Below are 10167 nucleotides of genomic sequence, written 5' to 3' on the forward strand. Positions count from 1 at the left end.
TCACTGAATCTGCTGTTAAAAATGAACCATCTATTCATCATTGAATCATGCAAAACATACACGACAAACAGCGAATTTTCCATTGTTCCTCGAAACGTCATAGCATTTCCACACCGGCAATGACATGACTGCGGCGCCAAATCATTTATGTCCCCACGCATCATGTACGTCGTCACGCGTTGACGTCATCAAATTGCCATCGGTTCCTAAGATCGGCCAAGTTGGTGAGTACCGATCGAGTCATAAAATATGATTATCGGCCAATACCGATCTCCGGCCGATCGATCGGAGCATCCCTACTGAATAGTACTAAGTTAGTGCTCACATTGGCTTGATACTGTTCCAGAATGACATGTCCAGGGAACTCAGGCTCTGGCACATTGGAGAATTTCCGAATAATGACCAGCAGTGTTTGTAAACCAGCCAGTCGGAGCTGATCGCTGTGGTCTGTGGCTGCCATGAAAGCCATGCGGATGAGATCCGCCAAGTGGAGAACCAGGAAATCTGAGAGACAGAAGGGGTGCTGGTATTAACAATGTTAACAAATGTATTTAAATCACCCCAGAAGGTGGCGCTAAGATCCAGTGATTTACTGAACACATCAAGAAAGACATCCCAGTATACGGAGTTACAGCAAATACACTAAAGCAATTTGGAGAAGAATGGAAATAAAATAAATAAAAATTCTAACACGACAGAAGTGATGTGTCTAACCTGCAGATTCATGTAAACGTTGTTCTTGAGCGAGTGCCATGTTGAAGTGAGCCGTGTCTCCGTTCTCACATTGTGCTATTATACGACACACACACTCCATGGAAAATACACGGGTGGACCAGCGCAGGTTATTGAAGGGGCCGCTGGATTCAGACTTTGCGTGGAATGCAGAGGAGTCGTCATATCGATCTCCATCCTCCTCCTGTTGCATTTCTACACCAGCAGCTGCAGCCGAGTCTTAAGAATAAGTATAACTAAATATTCAAAGGACGCAACTCTTTGCAAGTCAAACTAACAAAACACTGATAAAAACAAAAGGAATTTGTCATGAGCTCGTACACAAAGTTCACAACATTTTAAGCCAATCCCAAGGACTTTTCACTTGTCAGGTGGGTTTTTTTACACAAAAAAATGTGAATAAGTAGAGCATATTTTGCTTTTGTTCACATATGTGCACTTTTCTCAGAGACTAAAGCAAATTTCCAGTGTTCTTGGTGTAAATAGGATTAACACATCTTTTACTCAAGATCCAGGAGATAAAGCATCCTGAGATGAAAAATTAAGCTGACTTTATTCTCATCATAATCTGCTCAAAGAGCTAAGATTGAAGCCCACCTGCAGAGGCAGAGAGCACGTCTTTGCAGAGTTTCAGCCAGTGGGCCAGGTTACTCTCAGCAGACGAGCTCATCATGTGGACTAGCGTCTCCTGAATGTCTTGGCACAGGTGCGGGTCAGACTCCCTGTCCAGCAGACTGAACAAAGCTCCCTCCAATCCCACCTCCTTAATAGTGACATCTGCAGGATAGACAATAATCATTTAATTAAAGGGGTCATATGATGCGATTTCATTTTTTCCTTTCTCTTTGGAGTGTTACAAGCTCTTGGTGCATAAAGAAGATCTGTAAAGTTGTAAAGACTAAAGTCTCAAATCCAAAGAGATATTCTTTATAAAAGTTAAGAGTTAGCCACACCTACCTAAAACGGCTCGTTCGAACACGCCCCCACATATCTACCACACTAAATAATGTTCTTTTTAGCAGCATCATATGACCCCTTTAACATACAGCCCATTGTGACATATATTGTAACAAGTGACGTTTTGCTTGAAAAGTGTGCTTGATATACTATGTTGGGCAGTCGTGGCCTAATGGTTAGAGAGTCTGACTTGTAACTCAAAGGTCACAGGTTTGAGTCTTGGTATCGGCAGGGATTGTAGGTGGGGGGAGTGAATATACAGTGCTTTCTTCCACCCTTAATACCACAACTGAGGTGAGAGCCTTGAGCAAGGCACCGAACCCCCACTTCTTCCCGGGTGCTGCAGCAAAAATGGCTGCCCACTGCTTCCGGGTGTGTTAACATTGTGTGTTTCACTACTCACTCATTGCTGTGTGTGTGCACTTGGATGGTTTAAATGCAGAGCACAAATTCTGAGTATGGGACACCATACTTGGATACACGTCACTTTCACTTCATGTTGCGCAGTGGGGGCGATGCTGACTCACCCAATTGTGTGTTGTCTCTGCGTGGTAGCTCTTTAACCAGAGCAACTGTGTGATCCGATACCTCCACTGCTTCCCTCTGAGCCAGCTGTCTCAGGCAAGCCACAACTGCACGCCTCAGAGACAGGTACGAACTGCACAGGTTTATCTGTACATGCACAAATATTATACATGAAATTAAAAGTAACATAAGATCTTGATATTAGTATGGTCTTACAAATGATGAGTAGTGAATCAAATGAGGTCTTGTGAAATAGAAGAACTGATCGGAGACATTAGAGCTGGATGGTATAACAAATGAAATTAAATGAAATTAAATTTAAAAAAAATTGTAATGGTTTAAATTATTTACAGCACACCTCTGATATAATATATCAAACATAGTAGTTCAGATTGAGAGCAAGTAGATGAATTAAAAAATAGAGCACATTTAAAAAGTGATGATCACTTCATCACATTTCGCACAACATAATCCAGACAAAAGTGCAAAAAACACTTCAGCAGACAGCTGCTGTCACATCAAAGTTAGTTTTGTTATGTCAAAATGATCCCACACAAACGCTCTTTTAGTGTAGAGAAGGACAGAGGGAGAGAAGAAAGGGACAGCAGGGCTACTGTCAAGGCATGTTTTGAGCTTTAAATGATGTGACAAGCGAGCTGTTTGCAAAGAATAGGACTATAAATCAAACCATTTAAAAATAAAGCATGTAAAATAAAGCATGTTTTTTTATCAATTACTGTCTAATAATGTCTAAACGTGTGTGTGTGTGCGCGTGTGTGGCTGAGTGAGGAAGAGAGAGAGAGCAATCGTCTGAAGCTCTCACAGTAATAAAGCTAATAGCTTGAATTGGCATGAGGCATGTCATGTGCACTGTGTGGGTGAACAGTGTTAGAAGCCTAGAAAAGAACAAGCCAAGCAAACCGAATCCTTGGCATTAACCCTGCATTTAGAGGCAGTGACACTGTCTGCTCATGCTCAAAACCAGATCCTTCTTGAGTTAGTTTCACACTGGGAAAAATGAGAGGACGACAACAGAGCGTAATTATAGAGAGAGACGCAAGAGAAAGAAGGGAATATGAAGTGCAAACAAAGGAAAGGGAATAAAGTGGCCTGACAGCAGAGAGGCAGACAAAACCTACCAACAAAGAATAATCCAATAAGACTTCCTGTACAAGAAAGCAGAAAACAGCACTGTCACTACAGATGAGGGCAAAGCCAGGCCCGTGAACACTCACCTCTATTTCATTTCATTCATTTTTCATTCAATATAACACAAATAAATAAATGTGAAGAAAGAAAACTGCTACTGTGAGAATAAGGCAACCTTTTTGGCATATATATATATATTAAAATGAAAATAATTAATACCTTGTAAACATCTGCCAAGATATTAATATCTACTATTCCTTTATAGAAAATTGGTTTGTCTGCCTAAACCAAACTGAAATTCTCGTTATACATTAACCCTAAATAAACACTAACGATTAAAGACAACATGAAAAAACATATATATAATAACATATATATATATATATAATACATAAAATATAAGTATATTTCCTTGGTTGAGTGCATAACTCATTGTCAGTCTCAAAATAAAACATTAAAAAAATCATAACCTTTAGGGCTGTCAAAATGGCTGAAAAACTAAATTCGAATTTTGTACTTAAATATTATCAAAATTTGAATTATATTCTAATTTAAAATGTATAATTTCAATTAGGGTGAAGAAAAGCTTTTGGCTTCTCTCCTGAGGCCACAAGAGGGCGCATCGAGCAAATAGTGGCTTCAACTGGACAGGATAACAAATACATTATAATGCAATGACACTTACATCGTCATCGCATCTCGTGCGCCACTGATAAGGCTGCCTCCTTAACGCACACCTAAAATTCGAATGCACCGTTTTTGCAACGTTTTATTTTAAATTCGACGAATATTCGAAATTCTAATATTTTTTTGACAGCCCTAATAACCTTTAAGGAAAATTTCTATTTATCCACCTCAGAACCTACTTTACTTTTTTGCTGACAACTCAAGCTGCTTGGGGGTGAAAAATAATATTAACCAATAATATAACAGCCTAACATTTCAATCAAATTCTGGTCAAATATATATTATTTTGTTCACTGTGTGTAATTTATCAGAAATTTGTTCAGTTAAATGTGTTGCGAATGCAATTAAATGTCTGTTGTTCGGTATGATTGTGAGTGTTAAGTGCATTTATAACGTACACAGAGGCTGGGCACCAGGCTGGCCAGATTGACAAAGCGTGGTGCAAACATGTGCAGCTGCTGGAGGCAGGAGATCGCCTGGGCCTGGACCAGACAGTCCTGACTGTCCTGCATCACAGCACAGCCCACCAAACACGAGGTCCTCACTGCACACACACCTGCACCCTCACCTGGGGACGGTTTACATTAAATGACCAGAGAGAGGAAAGTGTGTAAAGATCTCACTTGCATGATGACAATATGTGAGTGTGTTTATGGGTAAATAAATGTGAGCACCTTGCAGATCCGGCCCCATGGAGGTGATGAGGGCGTTAAGGCAGCGGCCCAGGCTTTGCTGAACCTCCACATGCGTGTGTGGCGTTGATAGCAGCAAACGTAGCACCAGATTGAAACTAGCCTCCAGGTGACTGTGGTACAGAGGGCCTGCTAGATCCACAACCATGGAAAGAGCGTGGAGAGCCCACATCTGCATACGTGCAAATAGTTCACTGAAAGGTTAGTTCATGATCTTCCTGACAACCCTCTATATAAGAAAGCACACCAATAGTATCCTGATTTACTTTTATAGCGATAATAAACAGTCATGTGGTCTGTGTACCTGAACTTCAGGTGAGGTGCTGTCCTGGGACAGGGTGAAGAGGACCCCAACGCAGGCACTAAGGTACTGAGGGGAGCTAATCCCACTCAGGTAACGGTAGACAGCGCTGAGTGCCAAAGCATGACCTGTGCGTGTGATGGCATCCCTCGCTGTCTTCAGTCTAAAACACATTTACATTCATTTCAGATGGGTTTCAAAACCATATTTTTTTTTACACTCAACTTGTCATACACTCACTTGTCAAAGCTCATGAGAGTGATGGAAACGGTGAAATTGGGGTCATTAAGAACTTGCACAAGCCTGGCTAAACCCTCCGCAGCCATGCAGCGCAAGAGTGGGTTTGAGCCCTCTAGCGCCCCTAATAGGAGAGACAGTGCTGGTCTTTGAACCTCCTCTGACCCCAATTCCCTCCGACTTGATGCCAAATACTATATAGCAAAAAAAGGACAGGGGGAAGAGATAAACAATGTGGCTTTACATGGTATGAATGCAATGGTTTTAAATTGCTCCTTTTTAAATGGCTTCTTACCTTCAAAGTGCAGCAGAAAGCAGCAGCTACATGGATTTGAACAGTCTGCTGCCGGGATCCTTTAAGCTGACGCACAAACTCACAGAACTGCTCTAGGATCTGAGCCCTGAGACAGGAAATACAACAGATGTACTGTTCAGCTACTGTAATATCTTATTTTCCGTAGGGATACATTATATGAATGTACCAGTTTATTAGCCAATATTACACTTTGCTGATATTGGATATATTTGGGCCAAACTAAATACTAAACTGTTATTGCTCATTTCCACAATTACTACATTTAGATTAAGTGAGAATTAGATGATGGCAAATGTCAAATTAAACTCTAAAACCACTAATAATTAAATAACACTGTTAAACAATCTTAAAATAGATATACATACAGTACATTATAATGTTTTGATGCCTAAATTTACTTAGAATTACTGATTTTTGGCTTTTAATGTTCCTTCACGGTAAATGTTTTGCACTGTGAGGCGTATTCATTTTCATTCATAATCATCCACAAAGACAATACCTAAATTAAAAGGAAATAAGCAAGTGAAAAAAAAATTGGTTCACATTTTTAAACCATGTGGTAATGCTTTTTTTTGGCATGTTTTTGGCGAGTATTTAATTCACTAGATTAGCTGAAAAAGGCATAGTCATGTGGTTTATGAAATCCAAAAAATTTTTTCATCGAAAATACCATGATTAAAGCATACTGATATTATTTCAGTCATTCATCTATCCATTGCATTTCAAAATATTAGTTGAGTTTATGATTTCACAGCCTTAATGCCATGAGTTAGAAACTGAAGCTGTTCTTACCTAAAATCCTCTTTAAAAACAGATGTAAAATTGTAAAACTGTACAAATGCAGATTCAAAAAGAGTGTTGTCTTTGTTGCACTTCTAACAATAAAACAAACATAAAAAATTTATCTAGACAAGCTGCTAGTGGGATGAAAGATGCACTGCAGGTGGACCGATGGCCCCATATGATCAGTATAATTTCCTCTCCACTGCTATGTTTAATAATGCATGGGACATGGCCAGAACAGCCCCCAATTATGCAAATGTATGCAGATGTCTGGATGTAAATTTGGCTATGATGCGTAAGGAATGATTTCAAAAAGTTTCTGGATCTCATTAAGGCCAGTTCCCACAAGCATTCACTATCAGTAAAATTATCAGTTTTAACAACTATCTGAATAACTTTAAACGGTTATGTTGGTTAACGTGTACATTCACATTTTAGTGAATGTAGCATAAAACAAACAAACTACATACATCATTTACAAATTGGAATGCACCATTAGGAAAATGAAAGGCACTACAGAGTTGAGGGAAACAAACTAGTAAATAGCCAACTTCATCTGAGAATTTTCTGTTTAACTATTCATCATCATTCATTCATTACCTGTTCATTTGCACATGTGAAGCATTATGAAGGGTACTGCTTGAATAAAGGTCAGTGGACATACTTCTGCTGAATGCCCAGGTGGGGGAAAATCACTCCAAACAGCTGGACAGCTGCTGCCGTTAAAGCAGAGGCTGGAGGGAGTGGGGTAGGAACTTCCTGTTGTTTCTCAAAGATGATAAACGGGTCATATTCTAACGTCCCACCTCCTGAACCACCACCATGGAGCTTTAAACAGACAGAAAACACAATGAGATTAAAAATGAAGTGTGCAGTAACTAGGCATTGACTGCACATTAACAAGGCTATTTCCTTTATGATTAGATTGTGATCTGACCTGTTCCTCAATGTAGTGCTGATCCACATCATGCAGTCCAGGGCCCAGCAGTGCCAGGTCTTGGCTGTAGCACAGGGAGGGCAGCAGGTTCAGCTCAGCACATGCTGTGATTTCTGGTCCGGTCAGATCGTTCAGCAGCAGCTTCAACACAGTGCCAAAGCTCTCTGAGCAAACACAACCAAACCACAATAAACAAATAAATACGTATTTGGGTAATCAAACTGTCCAATTTTCATATGTTACTGTGGGATATAAAAATAAGTATCCTACACAGCTCTCTTAAATTTCAAAGCATAATAAAAATTACTTACATGTACTGTTTCTTTAGCACATTTCACTTGAATACCATGGTAATGACCACTCAATAAGTAAGGGATAATGTACAGTCAGCCAGCCATTTTCACAAACTAAACCCTGACAGGGTGATCCGGGCTGATCTATCAACCTATAGAAGTGTTTCTCAACCTTTTTGACTTGAAAGTCCCCCACTGTCTAACACAAAATCCCCCACCTCCCAATTCCCCCCAAAAATATATTTTCTTTTGTTTTTCTGCTGTAATTCTGGCAATTCAAACTTTATTTTATTAACACAAATTGTGAGTCTTGATTAAAATGCATAAAACATCAGCACAGGATCTAGTCCAATCAAGTTTATCATTTCAGAATTTGCTTACCTTCATATCTTTTAGGTTGAAGCATTGTGAGGATCTCATACACTCTCAATCTAAAGACAGTGGCTGCATTTTTAATCTGGTTTCCATAGGATTTAATGAGAGAGGGCAGCCTAAAAAGAGTTATGCCATAAATATTTGTCAATCAACATCCTGTTGACATTACATCTGCATTCTGCAATGCTTTAAAAAGGCATTTTGAACTTGAAAAATAACTTAAAGGGGTCATATGATGCTGCTAAAAAGAACATTATTTTGTGTATTTGGTGTAATGAAATGTGTTTATGCGGTTTAAAGTAAAAAAAACACATTATTTTCCACATACTGTACATTACTGTTTCTCCTCTATGCCCCGCCTTTTTGAAACGCGTCGATTTTTACAAAACGTGTGGCTGACTCTTAACTTTTATAAAGAATATCTCTTTGGATTTGAGACTTTAGTCTTTGCAACTTTACAGATCTTCTTTATGCACCAAGAGCTTGTAACACTCCAAAGAGAAAGGAAAAATTGAAATTGCATCATATGACCCCTTTAATTTTAAGCAAAAAAGATCCACTCACTGATTGAGCAGGGCTACTGCACAGGACAATAGAGGAAGCAAACGACTGATGACATCATCTGTGAGCAGGTCTTTGCAGTGCACCACCAGACTCTTCATTGCTATAAGGGAGATGACACAAGCTATGAAGACCAAACATCCTGTTTATTCCTATTTGCAGTCAACAGCAAAGAACCTAAAACAAAGTTTATTACTGTGATGTCAAGGGAGCAGATGGACAGGTGCATGAAAAAAATATCTTATTTTTACAGAGAGAAAAGGAGAGACATAAGTGAGAAGATTCATAAAAGACCCTCACCGCACAGTGCTCCTGCTCGCCCCTCCAGGGTCACCTGCCAGGTGAAAGAGTCTCCACGCCGCAGATCATTCTCCACATCCTTCACAGACAATGGGAAGGCACATTTCCATAGCAACAGCAATCGAGGCAAGTGATGCTCCATTACAGTTGGTCCTTGAATAAAAATACCAGAAAGAACAAAAAGGATGTTAAAAAAAACTGTCTGAAAACAGAAAATAAACTAGCACATTGGTTGTTACAGTATAGGCATATCTTGTCTATGTGGGCATATTGAAATAAACTGATTCATACCCAGTGTGGAGAGGGCACTGGGCAGCAGCCAACCTCCTTGAGTGCGTTGGATGGAGATTCTGCTGTTCTGAGTTGCAGAGCGCAGCAGATCTTCTGCCAAGGTCATCACCATCTGCAATCAGTCCATAGTGATGAATGAATGAGTGATACAACATCAAGGTGTTGATTTAGCAGACGCTTTTATCCATACGCTTTTATCTTCTCACTTATTTGTTGATCAAATAAGAAAAATAATAACCATATGATACTAATAACATTTATAGTCACATTATAAAAAAACACATTGTACACACACACACACAAAAAAAAAATTATAATTTAGTTATCAATTCTTCACAAGCAACACAATTATTTTGGTGAATTTCAACTGAGAGAATAAAGCTCTTTTCCTGAATGGATAGTTCGCCAAAAAATGAAAATTCTGTCATCATTCACTCATCTGCATTTCATACCAAACCCGTATGACTTTATTTCTTTTGTAGAAAATAAAAAACATATATTTTATGAAATGGTATTTGTTCATTTCTGTCAGTGGTCATCAAAACAGTTTAGTGACAAGCATTCTTTAAATTAGTGTTGTCAAAATATTGTTTTTTTCAATACTGAAATAATTTTAAAGGGGTAATATGATGCGATTTCAAGTTTTCCTTTCTCTTTGGAGTGTTACAAGCTGATTGTGCATAGATAAGATCCCTGAAGTTGCAAAGACTAAAGTCTCAAAACCAAAGAGATATTCTTTATCAAAGTTAAGACTCTGCCACGCCCCCCTAAAACGGCTCGTCCTAACACGCCCCCAGATATCTACCTCACTATGTGGAAATACTAGCATAATGCGCCCAAATGTTCACGCAAAGAAAGAAAGCGTGGTTTCACTAACCGCAGTTAGTGTTGAAGCAGCCATGTCAGAGAGACGCTGTGTGTTTCTAAGCGAAAGCAAAAGCACTTTATTTGGCCTTCCGAAAGTAGATGCATTTAGGAATCTTTAAGATCACTTACAACAGAACAGCAATGCATTTTATGGACGACAGTTT

General features: G+C 39.2%; 1 protein-coding gene across 4 annotated transcripts in view; it reads right to left on the reverse strand.

The window, feature by feature from the left end:
* heatr5a (HEAT repeat containing 5a) overlaps positions 1-10167 on the reverse strand; it is a 34255-nt gene that overhangs the window by 11630 nt on the left and 12458 nt on the right. For 3 of the 4 annotated variants that reach the window (XM_016544700.1, XM_016544702.1, XM_016544704.1), the window contains 16 exons: positions 9137-9248; positions 8846-8998; positions 8549-8648; positions 7991-8100; positions 7317-7480; positions 7044-7207; positions 5576-5681; positions 5284-5474; positions 5047-5206; positions 4725-4914; positions 4449-4618; positions 3354-3380; positions 2217-2361; positions 1330-1509; positions 715-951; positions 326-504 (listed from right to left, as the gene is read on the reverse strand). In XM_016544700.1, the coding sequence (XP_016400186.1) occupies positions 326-504; positions 715-951; positions 1330-1509; positions 2217-2361; positions 3354-3380; positions 4449-4618; positions 4725-4914; positions 5047-5206; positions 5284-5474; positions 5576-5681; positions 7044-7207; positions 7317-7480; positions 7991-8100; positions 8549-8648; positions 8846-8998; positions 9137-9248 (2388 nt within the window). The remainder of the gene's footprint in view (positions 1-325; positions 505-714; positions 952-1329; positions 1510-2216; positions 2362-3353; positions 3381-4448; positions 4619-4724; positions 4915-5046; positions 5207-5283; positions 5475-5575; positions 5682-7043; positions 7208-7316; positions 7481-7990; positions 8101-8548; positions 8649-8845; positions 8999-9136; positions 9249-10167) is intronic. The other variant, XM_016544703.1, reaches the window with a different exon arrangement.

Source organism: Sinocyclocheilus rhinocerous, unplaced genomic scaffold (assembly GCF_001515625.1).
Source record: "Sinocyclocheilus rhinocerous isolate Xijiao unplaced genomic scaffold, SAMN03320098_v1.1 scaffold8, whole genome shotgun sequence".
NCBI lineage: Eukaryota > Metazoa > Chordata > Actinopteri > Cypriniformes > Cyprinidae > Sinocyclocheilus > Sinocyclocheilus rhinocerous.